This window comes from Calonectris borealis, chromosome 1, assembly GCF_964195595.1.
Source record: "Calonectris borealis chromosome 1, bCalBor7.hap1.2, whole genome shotgun sequence".
NCBI lineage: Eukaryota > Metazoa > Chordata > Aves > Procellariiformes > Procellariidae > Calonectris > Calonectris borealis.
Window position 1 is genome coordinate 135,734,867 of NC_134312.1, and position 18,271 is coordinate 135,753,137.

General features: G+C 42.1%; 1 protein-coding gene across 1 annotated transcript in view; it reads left to right on the forward strand.

Annotated features, from left to right (window-relative positions):
- VEGFD (vascular endothelial growth factor D) overlaps positions 1 to 6,594 on the forward strand; it is a 31,842-nt gene extending 25,248 nt beyond the window's left edge. Inside the window, exons 4-7 of the mRNA XM_075175893.1 lie at positions 163 to 311; positions 1,614 to 1,711; positions 4,127 to 4,322; positions 5,927 to 6,594. Coding sequence (XP_075031994.1) covers positions 163 to 311; positions 1,614 to 1,711; positions 4,127 to 4,322; positions 5,927 to 6,053 — 570 coding nt within the window. The 3' untranslated portion in view covers positions 6,054 to 6,594. The remainder of the gene's footprint in view (positions 1 to 162; positions 312 to 1,613; positions 1,712 to 4,126; positions 4,323 to 5,926) is intronic.
- Positions 6,595 to 18,271: the final 11,677 nt, after the last annotated feature.

Genomic DNA, 18,271 nt, shown 5'->3' on the forward strand with positions numbered 1-18,271 from the left:
AAACCCACAGTGCCCACCCACTCATTTATACCTATGGTAATTATTGTAGAAAAGAGCAAAGGTGGGGAAAATGGTGGCAAAGGATAAGAGGTTTTGATTTAAAACTCCAAATATTAACTGTATAATGGAAACTGAAAAATAAATGTTATTTCACCCACCTAGCTTTTTGAGATCTCGGTTCCCTTGACAAGTGTTCCTGAACCCGTGCCAATCAAAATTGCTAATCACACAGGCTGTAAGTGTCTATCAAATACCCAGCGTCATCAGTATGCCATCATACGAAGATCTGTTCAGTACCCAGAAGAAGATGGGTAAGTTCCCGCATTTACAAATTTTTACACATGTTGTGCAGTCTGAAGTATGAAAATTATTTTGTTTGGGTTTGGTCATTACAATGGTCCCTTCTCTTTCTGTGATCCCAACAGTTTATTGAAATAACTTGATTATCACTCAGGGTTAGAAAGCTTCAACTAAACCTGGTAAACGGAAGCCAGAATGGTGTGAATGGGTGAATGGACCACCAAATTATGAGTGAATGGACACCAGAATCCAACAAACAGCAGGCTATGCTAGTTCAGCAGGATCTGGAGTCGTTAAGACACTTAGGTGCTTGAGTGGGGACTCAAAATGAACATATTAGCTCTCCGCTCCACTGGAGCTATTTGGGTATTCGTGCATAGACTTTTTCAACCTGACACGAGCAACTCTGCTTGCACATTATTTAGTCAAGGCACACAGAGTGCTGTGCTCAAGCTAAAGCCCTCTGCCATACCTCATGGCACGTCGGGTCAGAAGCAGTGCGAACTGTGACTTTGCACTTTCTGGTCCAGTCCTGGTTTGCATCTGTCAGGCTCATTGGCTGGAGAAAAGTCATCTCACATCTAACTCCAAAATAAAATACCTGTAGTCCTGAAGAAGACAGGCTACATTAATTTAACAAAGACTCTAGAAGCACAGCCAGCCTGAGTGACTCATTTGAAGTTAGCTCAGATGTCTCTGTCTAGCTTGCGTGTAGGCTTGCCCCTATAACTGCTCTTTAGTTAGCCAGCTGGGCTGGGGGAGAGGTGGCACTTCAGCAAAGCCACTCCAGCCCTCACTCAGCCTGCTGGCCACTGAATTCCCTTCCTACGCAAATACCGGAGCCAAGTGCCTAAAAGTCAAACTGGCCCCTCTGACCCTGAAAGCAGTCCACTTAACAGTCCTTAAGCATAGGCAAATTTAAAATGGAGCTGCACTTTCTGGCAGCATGGCAAAATTGAGTACAGTTATATGGCATGAATACTTTAAGACAGAGACTACCCTGGGTGGGGTAGAGCTGTTCTATGGAAAAGTGGAGCTGCGAAATTGTAGCTGTTTCCTAAGGGCGTAATCTGAAATATGTGCTGTACCTGCTCCTTCTAGTTCCTGGGAGCCAGACAGCTCAGCCCTGTCAGCAAAACCATCCAGTCCCAAGGTTTTCTGTTTGCAGCAGTAATGCACACAGACGCCGTACCTTCACGTAGTACAAGTGGCAGACCCAGCATATCAGCAGGCTCATTTTGCCAAATGACTACACTGATGCTCCTAATATTTTCTTTTAATTCCTACCCTAATTTTTTTTTTCTTGCTTCTAGGTGCCCCTTTACCAACAAACTTTGCCATAATGGATGGATCTGGGATAGTGACAAATGTGAATGTGTTGTAGCTGTACAGCACCCCAACAGACGAGAAGGTAAAGATGAAATTACAAATGGGCACTTTTGCTTACTATCTCCAGGCTGCTTGCGTTTCATTTTGGTTTTGTCCCATTTTTTCGTTGAGAGAGTTATAGTTTTGATTCCACACCCCTAGACAGACTTGGCTCATGGTGTAGAAAATCACCTGAAAATAAACACTCCTATGTGCTTATCCCCATCTCATGTTTTTTGCTTGGGCGTTTTACTCCCTCTATATTAGCAATCTGAATAGGAAATAGGAAAGTATGAAAAAGAGTTAGTGAAGTAGGCACCCTGGCTAAACTTTTATTTTACATGGGCCTTAAATTGTATGATGGGAAAACTTTTTAACTGTAGAAAACATTGTGCCCTGGAATATATTGCATGGGGAAGGTGCTGAATCTTTATTGTGGGAAATTCTTAAGAACAGACTTAATCAGGAATAAGATAGACAAAATCAGTCCCGTCTATTAGCTGTAGTAATTGCAAAAGATTATATGACCTTTCAAAGTATTTGACTACTTTTTATAATAATATTAAGGTATTTAGGAAGCTTTCAAACTGATATGCCATACATACTCAGGAGTATGCACACACATCCCTTCAGGTCTGTGGAAGGAAATGGAAGAGGGTAAAATTTGGGGAAGTGTACACTACTTCCCTTCTCTCTCTGCTTTTCCTGGAAAACTTTAATCTGTCAAATATATTTGCAGGAAATATTCTGGGGGGTAACTGTGTAACTCTAAAGATACTGGCAGTAAACATTAAGAGAAGTTAAAATTTCTCCAAGCCCTGTATAAGGTTTTTAAAAAATCATTTTTCTCAGGAAATTGTACTGGTCGAAATAAAATTGTCATAGGACTAGAGCAGATGGACACAGAAGGAAGCCTTGCCTTTGTGGTTTAATCTACATGCAGCAAGCAAAGGAATAAACCATCCAAGGCAATAATAAAAGCAAGCTGGCAAGCAATTCCTTGACTAGCAAGCTAAAACAAAACTAAATAACTTCATAAACTGGTCTGTTGACTGCAATCTCCTAATGTTAATAAGCAAGGGATCAGTTGCATGGTGGTTTCTATAGGATCTGTTCTCACTCTGGATCAGATCATCTGACCATCAAGTTAGGTAGTAAAGCTCAAGCTAGACTTTTCACTCAAGAAAGGATTGGTACTTATATTGCAGAGTAAGTCCAAAGGACTGTGAGTAGCCAGAGTCTTCTTAACTCTTAGCCTTTTGTAAGGTCACCTCGGAGCATTAAAATTTGTGGCCTGTTGAATTATAGCTTTTGTTGACATAGACTCAGTATTTCCTCAGATAAAATATCAGTCTCTGAAGTACATTGCGTTTGGCAGTGGCTGGGACAAAATAACTTAAAATCTGTCTTTGAGGTTGAAACAAAGTGAGACTGAAACACTCTATGCCACTTTACACACGCCAAACTTTATCATCCCAAGGAAGAGATTTGTCTTCCAAGAATCTGGGGCAGATTTCTTCCTCCCTTCCAATAGGACGTGGGTTTTATTCTGTCTGGATATTGGTTTTCCAGCATTAAGTAAATAATAATGAAGGTTTCTTTCAAGTAATGTGCAAGCCTTTTCTGGCCACTGAGATGAGAGCTCCATCTGCAGAGGCTGCAGAGGTCGCAGACGCAGGTTACATTCCACATTCCGTAGGTTAAATCCAAGAGCTAATTGTAAAACTACAGGAAATTACCTTCCCAATGACACATTATATGCCATGACCTTTAAGCGGGGATGTGCTGCTAGCATTTTAATAAAGCTTTCACGAAATGTGTTCCCTTTTTGCTAGGATTAGCCCCATATTGTGATCCAGATGTGTATTTTGAGGGAAGATAGATGAGGTATTAGACAGTGCATTCACTTGGCTGGGGTTTTGTTTCTGAAACAAAGTATTTTCTTCTATCTTTAACTGACAAGTATGCATATACTTATTGAAGAGCTAGACCAGCTCGCACCTTACTAGACATAGCATTGCTTTTGCAAAATTTCCGCAGTATATGGATAGTGAAGTACATTGAGTGGTGAGTGTGACAATTTGCGTGGATATGCATTTTTGTCATGGGTATAGACTAAATCCTCTTTCAGATCTTCTTTTTGAAACCTGCTGTCCAGTAAACATTTGTGCATTCCAAAACCTAACACTAGGCTCTTTTAATATACAGCCCCAAAATAAAGTATTTTTATGCAGGGTTCAACCCATAAGAAATAGCAGTATTAGAGTAAGTGAAATAATCAGCCCAATCCTCTCAAGTCCTTTTCTGCACTGTAAGTTACAACAGAAATTCTGAAGACTAGAATCTGTCAGAGAGTACATGCGTGAGTCCTAGTGATTGCAAAGGAAGAGTTAGCCCCTTCAAAAGCAGGATTTAGACATGTAAAGCTTACTGCTAAAAGATGCATGTGCTATTGCAGGACTCCCTCCTCTTGCTGAGCTGGCTATGTGTGGACAACATATGGAATTTGACGAAGAAAATTGCGAATGCATCTGTAGACAAAAGTGTCCCACAGATTTCTTTCAAAGTAAAGAGAACTGCAGCTGCTATTTGTGTAGGGAGAGCCAGGAGAGCTGTGCTCTAAAACACAAGATATTTCATGCTGAAACCTGCAGGTAAGTGTTCCTTGTCATTCAGAGTCTGTGCTGCAAGATCTGAATTACATTGCGTAGATGCTGGAGGTGCAAGTGCTGAATTAGCTAGGAGGTCCACGCAGGATAAAACACCTTGCTGCAGTTAGGGAGATAATAATAATAGAAGTGATATTTACAATACTTGCTTCATAGAAGGAGTCTAAGGTTTATTTAATTAACATGTTTTAAAGAAATCTGGACAAGGATGCTATTCAACTACCATAGAATCATAGAATCATAGAATCATTAAGGTTGGAAAAGACCTCTAAGATCATCGAGTCCAACTGTCAACCAACACCACCATGCCCACTACACCATGTCCCTAAGCGCCTCATCTACCAATATTTATTACTTTTTTTTCCCCCTAATCTTAAGGGAATGATGGTTAAAACTGTGCTTCAACTGAAATTACTGTGTGACACAGGGGATTTACAGTGAGATACCGAGTCTTGCATTTGTAGGTAGATATGAACCCATCCTGTGTTCTCTGTCACAGCTGAATGCAGACTCATGGATGTCTAGGGACAAAAGCTCCCTAAGTTGGCACCCACACCATACAGCTCATTCCTTACTCACTTTGTCCTCAGAGCAAGAGATTTTCTAGAGATAATGCAATTTTGTATACATACAAAGCCACTCAATCAGCTCTGATTCCACTGAGAAGCTGGAAAATTGTTCGGGGGCCGTTATACTCCATGCATTTTCCTAATCCTTTTGTGTAACCATTTTTAAGGTTTCTCTGGCAAAACTTTGATAGAAAATACCCTTTCAAAATACTCCTTTTTCATGCATTAGTTTAGTTTCAAAATTTCCTTCTCAGAAAGCCTTGGCCACATGCAGAGATTCAGGAGCATGCAGGAGCTCTGGCTGAAAGCTTACGTAAGGACAGTCAGCATCCAGTTTCCCTGCGTACCTTAGCAGAGCTGCAGTTCACTGAATGATCACCCACAGCGTCCATTCTCATAGACTTCATAAGTTCATTCATGGAGAAGAAGCTGTGGAAGAAGTAACCTTTGCATCTTTAGGTTCAGCTTTGAAAATATGAACAAGCATAAAATAGTTGACAACAAGTATAAAAATAGAATCAGCAGAGCTGAAAGCGAGCATGAGAAACTTGGTCATTTATGTGTTTCAGACAGGTGGGAGGGGATCAATGCAATCATTTGTTTACATGAGTTTGGCTTCTAGAAGTTACTATAATCTGGACACAGGACTTTGATGCCAGACTTTTATGCCCAGTGTTCCTGGAGGACCAAAGCTGAAGTGTCCGGTGACCTAAGGTACTTCGCAGAATTTGAGGGCAGCACTATCCAGTGCTGACACTCTGGACTTCACCGCTCACAAGAAATGAAAGCATTACTTAGGTCGTGACTGTGGACAAATGGACAACAGCAGGACATGTTGCTGCAGACAAGAACTGTCAGGCAGCAATCGTCTCCCTGTGTTGTAGGGTGTCGACACCTTCCAAAACGTTGTCTAGAGAGCATTGCAGTGTTCAATGATGAAAAAGTTGAGGACTGCGACAGCGAGGAATTATCATATTACAATGCTTCTCTCTTTTTCCTTTTTTCTCCTTTATCAAACAGCTGTGAGGACAAATGTCCATCCCAACCCAGAACATGCCCAACTGCAAAACCAATGTGTTCCAGGCATTGTCGTTGTCCGAAGGAGAAGAGAGGTTCTCATGGGTCCCAAAGCAAAGAAACTCCTTGACTGAGCTTCCCCTATTCTCCGAAAATCCACTGCTTTGCAAAGTAGCTGTCACTGACTTTCAAACAATAGTAAACACGAACATCTTCCACATTAATAGCAGAAGAATGAATCCAGTCTGCATTTATTTATTAGAGTAATCACTACCTGCAGGTGAATCCTCTGGGACGTTGGTAATTGTTCTCTAAGAGGTAACAACAACCGATGAACTGCTGGCTGTGTAGAAGAAAGAGTGGGAAGTGCCAGTTCAATGCTACGTCATGGAAGATGAAGCTGGTATATTGGTAGTAGAGCCACAGTCATCAGCCAGTCTTTCAGAAATTGAGACTAGATAATCTTAGCCTCTGAATCCCTAGCTAATGCAGCTCCTGGGTGAAACATTCTTCAGAAATTCAGTGTACAGGATTTGGCTTCTCATAGGTTCAGCACTGAGTTATTTGATCTACTGTCCAGCTTTGATTATCATTTTGAGTTTATTGTACAACTACTGTCAGATGTGCCATATTTAAGTGTATATAAGAAAATAAATACATCAGTTATTCGAGTGGTTTTGGTTTTTCTGTTATTTTAAAACTCTGCCCAACAAAAAGAAAATACGCAAAAAGCCAAAGCCATCTCAAGTACAGCCTTCTTATGTTTGTCCCACTGGGACTGGCTTCTGCCCAAACCCAGGTCGAAACAAGGTCACTTGATCGAATAGTTTCAGTAAAGAAGAATCATTTTTCCCACGTCTGCCCAACAACCATGTGTGATTTATTTATTTGTTCCTGGTGTAGTGTGTTAATCTCCCTAAGGGGATAACAGCCATACTAGTACTAGTTCTTCAGTGTTTTTTGGAAAGGCGCGGTTCACTAAAAGATGGTTTTTCTTTTAGCTTACCATGCTATGAAAATATCTCCGTTGCACTGAAATTCCTTTCACCAGTGTGAGGCCTGAGTAACAGTGTTTTAACCAAATCAAGTACAAGGACAGCATTATTGTCTGAGCCACTGAAGTCTGGACTGAGCCAGAGAAAATATTGTGAGCAATAATCCTGAACTGGAAGTGATAGTCTTGACGACTGAATCATTTTTTCCCCTTTGCTGAATTCTCCAATTCTGCACTGCACTGTGAATGAAGGGAACACAGCAAATGAAACAACTGCTACAGAGATGGAAAGGTTGACACAACACAGGGAATAGAAAATGGCTTTTTGATGTGCCTCTGAGATTTCTTTATATTTATACAGGGAAAAAATAGATTGCTTTAAAATAAAATTAGAGCCAAATCCTGTAAGATTGATTGAATTATTGGACAAAGCACCAATCAAAAATAATTTAAAAAAAAAAAATTAACCCCCCCCCCAAAAACCCCAACAAAACAATTTAACGTGTCTTTTGTCTGAGTAAGACATTTACAATTCGACCCTGGACGACTGCTCTGAGCGCTTCCTAAGCCGTCCGTGATCTAGGCCTGTGCAAACATACCGGCAGGCTGTTTTCGTAATCCGTCCTGGTAACTGGCCTGGGATCCTCTGACCAAGCAACGCAGTCTGATCTCTGAGCGTGCTGGGTGGAGCCCCTGCTGGTCTGCACTGGGCTCCCCTGCCACAGCAGGGGCCACCTCCAACCAGCATGCACGCTGCATGGACAAGAAGGGGATGTGCAAAACCAGGTGAACCAGCTTGGTAGCAGAAGCACACCCTTGCATTTCCCTCACTCCTCCAAGAGTTTGGTGGTACATTCCTCCCCCTCCCCCCGGGCTGCTTGTTGATCTCAGAAATTCCCATGAAACCTCAGCCTTGGTTGAGTCAGACGGTTGAGCGCCTCTTGACCGTATCAGAAACTCTGCATAGCTGAGGCCAGGAACGTACTCCTCCTGCCTGGCCCAGGTGTCATCCCCTGATACCCTTATCTGAGTCATAGCTCAAGTCGAATGATATTATTGTTACTGAAACCTTGAGAATTTTTGGTAACTATAACCTGGGACTGTGGCCAGTATGGAAATCTGCAGATGACTAAAGCCAATCATCTTGTGAACCTATAAACGGTGGTCCTAAGCGAGGCCCTTTGAGCTCTCTTGGACCGCAGTGGGCTGCACCCAGCGTCTCCCTCTGAGCCCCTCAGAGCTCGCGACCTCTCGGGTCTGTGATATTTGGAGGACCATCACCAACTGCCACGGGACCTCGTGGTCCTCAGGCTCAACCCATCACCCGTTGAGAAATGCCAAGACATTTGACATGAATATTTCACTGAACTCGAGGGGAATTTTTAACAGGTATACTTTTTGTACATTAATATATATATTTCTGCATGTGTATGTGTGAACTGATAGTAAGCATAATCTGTAATTAAGTCACTGTCGTGATTGTAGTAGACTCTACAGTAGTAGACTTACTTTGTAAATGTTAAATAAGTCAATGATTAAGTGCTGCTGAAATCTTATGATCTATCTTAAAACTGTGAATGAACTGTAGACTGCTGCTAAACACATATAATCCCTTAGACATAAACAATTGACCAAGTCTGAGACTAAGGGTGGATCCAGCCACAACTAGACTCCTCTCTGAGAAGGAGTTTAGAAAGCAAGGGGGTCTTCTCTGAACCTCATGATTCAACAGGAGGGTCTCCATACCCTTTTTGTATTAGATATAAACCGTTGACCAAGTCTGGGACTAGGAGTGGATCCAGCCGCACCTCAACTCCTCTCTGAGAAGTAGTTTAGAAAGTAAGGGGGTCTACTCTGAATCTCGTGACTCAACGGGAGGGTTTCCTTATTCCTCGTATTTCCCCCATTAGATATAAACCGTTGACCAAGTCTGAGACTAAGAGTGGATCCAGCCACACCTAAGCTCCATCAGGAGTTTAGAGAGCAAGGGGGTCTTCTCTGAACCTCGTGACTCAGTGGGAGGGTCTCCCTTACCCTTTTTGTCCTCAGTCTCTATGTAAATCATTCTAGCCCAATTTTGACTCGATTTTCCTTTATATGTTTCATCCGTGTAGTAAGTAATAGAGTGAACCTTGCCATTGAACTCTACTAAGTCACGCTTTTATAAATTACTATTAAAATCACCTTCTGCTCATACTTTTGATGGTGATTTTTTAAGCGGCCTCTAAACCACTCATTCGCGACACAGAGGCTCTAAATTCAGACACATGTACGTGGTGGGCGAAGTCCCTGAGCTATACAAGGGTCCATAAAAGGAATGAACTGCCCCATCACTTCTCACCCAGCTCAGTCGGGGCCACCCCGACCTCGTGGTTGGACTGCAGATAGGCTATGCCATTAGCACATTCCTCAGAAAGCCAGGGAGCTGCAGAGGCAAACCAGACACTTAACTGGTGGCACCAGAGGCATATGGAGTAAAAATACACCTTTGTGCAAAACTACAGTATTTGTACAGCTAAAGTCCGTGGAAAGAGTTTAAACTTTTGCATTTTCTAGCTTTTCTTAAGTTGAAGTTTAACAACTGAACCCTGTATTAATTATGCCTGAGTCTTGTCAATGTTGATCTGTAGAGGTTTCCTCAGTTTTCTGTCCTGCCCAGTGAATATATTAACTTTTTTTTACAAAACAGAACTGCTCCAACCTGAGAAATAAATAAGTCTGCTTCAACTCCAGAAAGCTCTTAGATGAAGCAGTCACTGAGGGGCTGAAAACCATGTTCAAAAGCTTTTCTCACTGAGGCAGAGAGGGAGTTGAACATGAGCCACCTAACCCCCAGGAGAGTGAAATAGCCATTAGGATACCCAAGCTAGAAAAGTACCATCGCTGACCACCATTGTGAACCCTGCTCTGAGGTTTTCACACCTTCCTAGACCACTGAAAAACAGACCTGTGCCTGGAGATCTAACTCAGGATTGAAGATCCCAATGGGAAGGAGTGAGATGTTGCCATGTCCACAGGCTTTGTTCAGCCTCAGCCTCTGGGTGAATTTAACCCTTAACCTCAAAATTTTGTGCTTACCTCCTCCGGATCACTTTGTGAAATGCTTAAGTAAATATTTTTGATAGAAACATACTCAAACAACAGAGAATATGTGATCACCAAAACCACACCTGAAGGTCAACGTAAAATTCAGTGTTATTTTCACATTTAATCCCCTACAGGTTCTTCTACCTGTAAGGGATTTCCATTTTGCAGCAGCGATGTGCCAGAAAGCTTGTGAAATCAGAACAGGTCTCAGGCTTACCGTGAAGGTGGAAAAGGAAACTGCATGTGGTGTCATTCACTAACAAGAGTGGCCTAAGCAGCCAGCACACACTTAAATATTTATCTAGTTTACAACTTTCATGCTCCTTAGAGATTCATAGCCCTAATTTCCAGAAGGCTTATGAAAGTCCTTCTTTGTGCTTCAAATAGGATTGTCAACTCTGGTACACAAAGTTGAAACTCGTACTCAAACCTTTGCAGGATAACAGACTTGGGGCGTGTGTGTGTGTGCACATGTGTGAGTACGTGCACACTAACCTCACCCTCGCCTCCTTCCCTCCTGGTGCAGCACAGGACCTCACACAACTCCTTCTCTCTCCATTAACCCATTCATCTGTCACCCAGCTGCCTCTGGCCCACCAGGTCACAAAATGAGGTGGAGGTGAGCACCCACACTGTGCCAGGGCTGGCAGGGGAAGGGGACACCTCTTGCCGGTGTCCCGTACTCAGGGCCACCACACACACCAGGACAGGGCTGCAGTCCTGCAGCCTTCCCCTGTCACGCAGTACGATGGATCCATCCCCTCTCGCTTCACCTAACGCACAGCACTGTCCTGGGCAGGAAAGCAGAGACGCCCATGAGCTCTGAATGGACCAGATTCACACTTACCTGCGCAGGAACATGAAAATATCATTCCCTAGCCCTACAAACCAATTGCTTGAGTATGAGCATTGGACATCCCTCGCCTCCTGTTGGCTCCTGTAGAAGAAAGGCACTTTCACCTTCTGAAGCCTTCACCCACCTACTTTTTGGACTGCACTCGTGCACTACTGTGTTTGCAGCACGGGGATCTTACAGCTTCCTTCCTTTACAATAAATTCCCCTCCCAGCAGATCATCTTCTCCTAAGGTCCTGTGCCAGTCTCTGCATCGCAGGGTGCTGCTCTTTTCCATCCCGCTCTCCTGTATGATTAGAAAATGACCTAAGCTAGAGCATATGCTGCATATTTGTAACATTCACTGAAATACTGTGTGGAAAAGCTCAAGAGTTTAAGCACAATGCTGTAAATGTCAGTGCTGCGTGGTGGTCTTCATTGCCACAGCCCCAAGAAGATCCGGAAGTCACTAACACCGTGGCACAGCCACAAATCCTTTACCTGGAAAACCATGACTAAAAGGAGGCTCTGGTGGAGATGGAAACACAAGCAGATAATTGGAATTTGTTGAGGATTTATAGAAACTCATAATGTTATTTTATTTGAGAAATTCTGTATTCTTCAATCCATTTAAAGATATTCAATGAACTTTAAAATAGAAATGCTTTATGTTATCTTTCATATCGATACATCAGAATTTAATAATAGAGATTTAATATAACAATTCAGAAGACTTAAATGAGGTATGTAAAATTCATAGCAGATCCGTTTTTTGACTGATGTCATTAGCTCTTAACCTATGACTAAATGACCTTCTCAGAGGGAAGGTTATTGAGCAGAGGAACATTCTCTTTGAAGTTTGAAATGCCTTTTATTACTGTGTTCAGCGTGACTTGCTTTTTAAGCATATGGACATGATTTACAGATTTCATAGCCAGAATAATAATGCTAAAACTTCCTGTTATGGTGTGTCTTAATTTTTATATAGTGAGGGAGGTCTTTAATGTCATATTTGGATTATGGCCTCTACATATTCATGTGTATAATAGGAATGAGAATACTTAAATAATAATTGTTATCTAAATAAATGTGCATGAAATTTCTAAAACCATCAGTTTTCATGAGTAGCTAGCTTTCACTTGCATGTGCTTTTTGCAGGGAGGGGGCAGGGAAAAAAAAGCAAAATATTCACACTACATTTGAAAGAGTCAGGAAATCTTTATTTACTTGCAAAAAGTGCACTTGACTTCTAGAAGGACAGAGGTATGTGTGATGTTACAAAATGCCAGTGACACTGAAGAAATTCAAGCAAATCTTGAGAGCGCTGCTACCATTTACTTCAAAAGCCATTGTATGTCATGTACTGTGACATTGCTTATAGCAAGCATTATTCATAGGAAGGTTGACAGACCATATATAAATCCTGTCATACTCATATACATTGCAAATGTATAAAGCTATATGTATCCTTTGGGCATCAACTCCAGCTGACTCTTAAAGTCCCTTCCTGTTTTCCAGCCGAAAAACAGTTTGGGGTTTTTCTTTGTTTTCTTGTACCACTGTAAGCCAGGAGTTATGCTATTTAAATCAAGAGTTACTTTGCTTTACAGTAGTCTAAAAATAGGAAAGGGAAACATTGAAAACCCAAAACAAAGTTTGTGGAAGCTCCTTCAGCTGCCAGTTTCCTTTGTATTTTCTAAATAACTGATAAATGCGTTTCAACTTTAAAATATCAAAGAGGTTGTTACCTTCTAATTTTGCACTCATGGAGTGAATTGGTCTCTCTGGAAATACAAGGTGATTACCAGGACAAGTGAATCTATGTTCTCATTTATTACACTCTACATTAAAAAGCAAACAAGTCAGGGGTTACAAATGATGTCCTGCCATTCGTTTTATTTGTCAGACTCCTACATCAGCAGTTACTCAAAAACTTCAATAAAAACTTTTCACTCGAGGGGGGGGGAGAAAGTCTGTTTTAAATTAGGTTAAAAGGAAACTGTTCCTTTAGCCAATAAAGCAAAATGAGTACATAAAAGGATGCTGTCAGGGCTTGGTCTGCATTTTGACTTCTATGCCATTAACACCCTTCTTTGTTTCCGCTTTTATCATACTTCACAACACTACTCAATGTGAAAGGTCCTCCAGGTTGACAGCATTGAGGATCCATGACTTAGCGTGTACTGCTTCATTTCTTAAACATCAAAAGCTACCTTTAAAATGTTTATGGCTGAATAATCAATGATTTAATTCTAGTCTGCATTAGTATATGCTATATATTTAAAAATATAACAGTGGTTATATAAAAAAATATCCAGTTATTGAGTGTGATTACAAATTAAGTGACAAGAAAAGAAGGTAACAAAATAGGAAACATTCCACCTAGTCTTCTGCCCTACTTGTTTTGCTAAGTGGTATTTTTAATTGGTGAAGACTGTACCTCTAACATGTGGCTTAGTATCACAGGTCCAGCTGAAACGGTAATGCAAGATACCCAGACTAACCCATCAGTTTCTCTTAGGTGACTCATTGGCAAAGCATTTATCCAGAACTTTCCCCAACCCCTGACCCCACTAAGCACACTCCTGTGCCTCCTTTGCTCTTCTTTCTTTCTTGGGAAAGCATTTCTTGCTCCCTGCGAATGGGCTAACTGTTCAGGGTTGTGTTTGAACACTCAAATACAGTTGCATAGTGGTTATTTAGCTTCACTCCTCAGAATAAAATTAACAATACAAGTGATGAAACACAACGTACTCAAAAGAACTATGCCAAACTTCTTATCAATATTGTCTCCATAATAAACTGCAATATGTTTCTGTAGCTCAATTACAAAGGCATACCACGAAAATTCCTTTAAAATCATCTGCCCACTCTGATCTGGCATTTCCCTGTGCATCCCATTTTAAAACCACCCACAGCTTACTCCTAAAGATTCCATAGCTAACAATTGTCTTTCCCTCTCTACCTGTCCCCTGCAGGCCAATCACCTTATCACCTTGCTCTGCTCCATGTTAATTAAATTAAACTCAGAGCACTTGTTTCCAACCCGCACAAAGCTTGAAATCTGTGGCTTCCGTTACAAACCTCAGGAAGGGTTTGTGTGCCTAGAAGCTTCTCTGAGTCTTGCCAATTCTAACAGTCAAATAAAAATTACTGCTTCCTCCATGGCCCTTACCTTGAATTTTATCTTTAAGATATTCAGGGTTACAATAACACTACCAACTTAAAGAAAACTTTGTTTCATTTCATGGATTTTAAAGTATAATTACAATGAATTATTCTTGCTTTACAGTTTAAATCTGGATATAAACTACCAAAATATAGGATATTTCATGTTTAGTTTTTATAAGAAACTCAGTTTTCTTTTAATTCAAACTATAGAAAACAGGCAGGTACTACACTATTGGCTATCAGAGACAGTGCTGATAATGTTCTGGAGCATATGTGTAGTAGGAGCATTAGTAGTAGGAAATACCACATACCAGGTGCAGGTTCTTCAGCTTTGCACAGAGAATGTTTTGCATTCCCACCAGGACCAACACATTTTAAGTTTCCAACAGCTCCACCTGCTGTTGTCACTGCACCTCTTTTTTCCTCCACCGAGAAGTCCTTACACTTGTTTAACTTTCAGTTAAACCCATTTTGTTAGCATTTTAATACTGAAACCCATCAGAGAGTTCTGGCACTTCAGTTTGTATTGACTCTACGACATAAATTCCCAGGATTTTTTAAAAGAGTTTGTCAAGTACAGTCTTAAAGTTACAAACAGAAGACCTCTAAGACATGCCTTCTCTTCTAACACAGCTGATGCAAAAATGCTAAAGCACTTTGATGTGGCCTCAAGGCTGCAGAAACAGAAATTTAGATCTGCAACTAAATAGACAGTAAAATCTAGCGAAGCGGAGAAAAAAAATTAAAACCAAGTCTAGACTGGTCAACACGCTGTGGCTTCATAATAACTGATACCAGATCTGTGTGTTACTGTATCTCATTTGACCCAGATCAGATACAGACACACGATTGCATTTCTGTCAAATTAGTCAGATGACTTGCTAGAGAGTTGATGCTGGTTGTATGCTGGCTGCAGGACAGATATCCCTTAGGTCTGCCAGTACAAAGGTAACCAGTCCTTCTGACTGACTTAAATGTCAGGGACAGCACCGCCACTGCTTTGCATTGTGTGCCCAGGAATGTTTTCTGCCCCCTCTGGGGAGCCCTTAAGCTGGATCCCTGACTCAGCTGACAAGGCAGAAGGCATCCAGCACCCAGGCTCTGTTTGTGACGACTGCTCCTGCTAGGGACTGGGAAGGACTGTAAGATCAGGTGCTCTGGTGCCGAAATGGCCCCTGAATGGAGATGGGGAACAACTTACACCTGGGTGCTGTGAAAGAGGATTATTTGCAGCAACTGTCAATGCACTGTGAGCAGCTGTCCTGTACTGGTAAGGACAGAGACACAGTGACCTGTGTGTAAGACCAGGGGACTGGAAGCTACTCCTGGGTACATACCCCCCGACTGCTCCCAAACCCTTGTGCTCCTCCCCACCTTCACTGCCCTGATTTGAGAGGGAAGGGAAGCTGGGCTGTGGGATGGGAAAGTGTTGTGGTACATGGAGGGTGACCGAGCGATCGAGACCTCGGGGTGTGCGTGAGGGGCACAGGTTGTTACATATAGATGTGAGACCTAACACACATAGACTTGCTGATCAACTTCTCACTTCTGTTAGTAAATTAATCTACCACAGATGAATTCCAACCTTCGTGGAAGGGAGACGTGCCTGGAAAATGGAAAACTAACTTATTTTCTGGCATCTAAGACAGAAATCTGGCTTAAAGAAAAGAAATCCTTTTTACAGTTTGTATTTAATGGTCATTTCCTTCATGGACTACAATGCAGTTTGTTAAACTTTCAACTTGAAACCTTTATTGTAAAAGTACATTAAGATGTCATTTCATCCAGCTTCTGTGGAATTTCATGAATACGGGAGAAAGACCGTAAGAAAACCCAGGTGCTTGAATGAGAAACCCATGATTTTTCTTGGCTGCTTTCTGGGTGGTATTGCAGCCAGATATAGGATTGGCTGTACATAGTACAAACCAAGCAAACCCAACCTTTTTAAGGTACTATAGAAACCTGTTAGATCCTGTTTTTAATTACTAGCACCAAAAATAACTGCTGAGGTAGACAGTTGGGCCCTCACTGCCTCTTCGCAGCAGTCTTAGGAGAAGTGACAGGCTCTCCAGCCTTACCATATAAAAGTAAACCAAATGGAAGGACAGTTCTACCTTTCCTTCAGGACAAAGATTCCAAATATTGCTTTCCTCCCCATTTTGGAACATATTTAATTCCAGCAGGATCAGAAACTGAGAACACTGCGGTTTTTCAAACAGGGTGTTGGGCTGTCTCTGGCTCTCTCCTGCTTGGTTTCACTAATCAATCTGGCTCTATACTTGCATCTATAGGCCACAATTCTCCATCCGCCAGTACTATTTTTCACTAATGTTCTCCATTTGGGGCTTCCACCAGTTTCTGCTTTCCTGAACCCTAGGAGAGAAAATGTCCTTCGCTGTGAGCCAGTTGTGCACTCTCACACACTACTCCATGTCACGAGATTTCTTTTCCAGGAACACTATGGCTCCCTCGCCGTGGCATCAGGCTCTGGAGCAGCACTGCTTCGCAGCTCTCTTGTGAACTACTTTGTGAACAACTGATTGCCTGTTTTTGTCAATTGCTAATGTTTTGAAATAATAACTGGGCATGTTTTAGGCATATTAAGTGTAAACAAATTCACTACTTTAATACACCAGCTTATAACACACAGCAAAGCCGCTTCACTGAACTGATAGTTTTTGACACGCAATAGAAGCAACATCGTCCACCAGGCTGGGGACAGAGCCGCAAACCCGGCACAAGAGGAGGCTGAGAGGGAGGTGACAGAGCAGAGTACCTGGCGGAAAGTTTTCCTGCCTTTTCAAGAACACCAAAGTGGTCTCCTTGAGACAAGACGGCGTATGCTACCAGAACAAAGCCACTGGAGTCTCTTTAAGTGCCCTCCACCTCTCCCTCCATTAACTCGATTTATGAGGGTGCTTTAGGGAGCATTTGAGGACCAGGCTTGGAAGCAGTAACTACTCTGCTGTCACTGGTTTAACGTCTTTACTCTCTACTTTACATATCCCACAGTCTCACTCTGACCTTGTACGTGCTTTAAATGAGGGAGTGAATGCATCGAGTTCAGGCATACAGAAAGGAAGAAAATTTGATTCTCTTCAGCTGTTGGTCCCTTCACAACAACTTCATCTCCGTTCAGGGCAGGACAGACTCTGGATCTGCCCGGGATCAGTGACAATTTTATGAATAAACAACACAACAACGCAGCCACCGAAAAGTGTGTGGTACCCCATCCTTGTGACCCAGCTGTGGACAGAAAATTGAGCAGCACCTTTGCCAACTTCGCAGTGGCAAAGATTCCTTTTCCTTTCCATTTAGGTTTTTCCTAGACTCCTTGGTAGACAAATTTTTCAAGGTCTTTTGAACATGACAACGGGAGGAGGCTGCTGATATAGGGGGACCGAGTTGGACTACTGACAGGTATATGACATTAAGCACAACTAGACACGTTTCATGAAGAACACAGATGTCAGACCACCAAAGCTAACATGCCAGGCCAAAGGCAGGAAGGCTTGGCCACAATACTTTTCCTGACCTCCTTCAGAAAGACGTTCAGAGTCTAAAGCCAGCTGCTGAGAAAGCGCCAAGTCCTCTCCAACATTCACATAAATACAGAGGTCAAAAAATCACAACTGCTGGGGCATAAGAAGAGGTTTCTGAGATTAAGTGGGTCTGTCCTGTGGAAGGTTGTGTAGGTTGGTGCCTGTATTCTGGATTTGCACAGTGGTTGGTCAGCACCCGCTTATGGAATATGTCAAATCCCACTCCTTTCACTGAAGAGAGGGGCTACTATGTTGTATACCAGTTATGATTTCTCTTTGGATTTTTTAAGCTTGCATACCAGAAATTACTACTTCTCTAGACAGCACACAAGAAGCACTAGTCTGGGAAAAAAAAAAATCATTTTCCAAATAGTTAAAACTGTAAGCATTTTTTTTCTGACAGCTAAAATTGGAGTGACTAGTACAGCTTGATTCTTCGGGGCAGCCCGACACTGAGGGAGGTCACCACCATCATTTACCAGGGATCACATAATGGGGTGCTGCAACTGAGAACCTCCAAGTGCATTCCTCCTTCTTCTGGCACTACTTTGTTTTTTTTCCTAGATGGAATTTAAGGCGACTGCTCTACACCCAGGCTCCAGTTTCTGCTGAGAACTAGGATCCCTATGGCCCCCTGGTCCCCAGTCTCGTCTTTTTTCACAGCAGGATACCTGCCGCTGCAGGTGAGAAGCCTCCCTCCTTCTGGCCTCATACTCAGCTT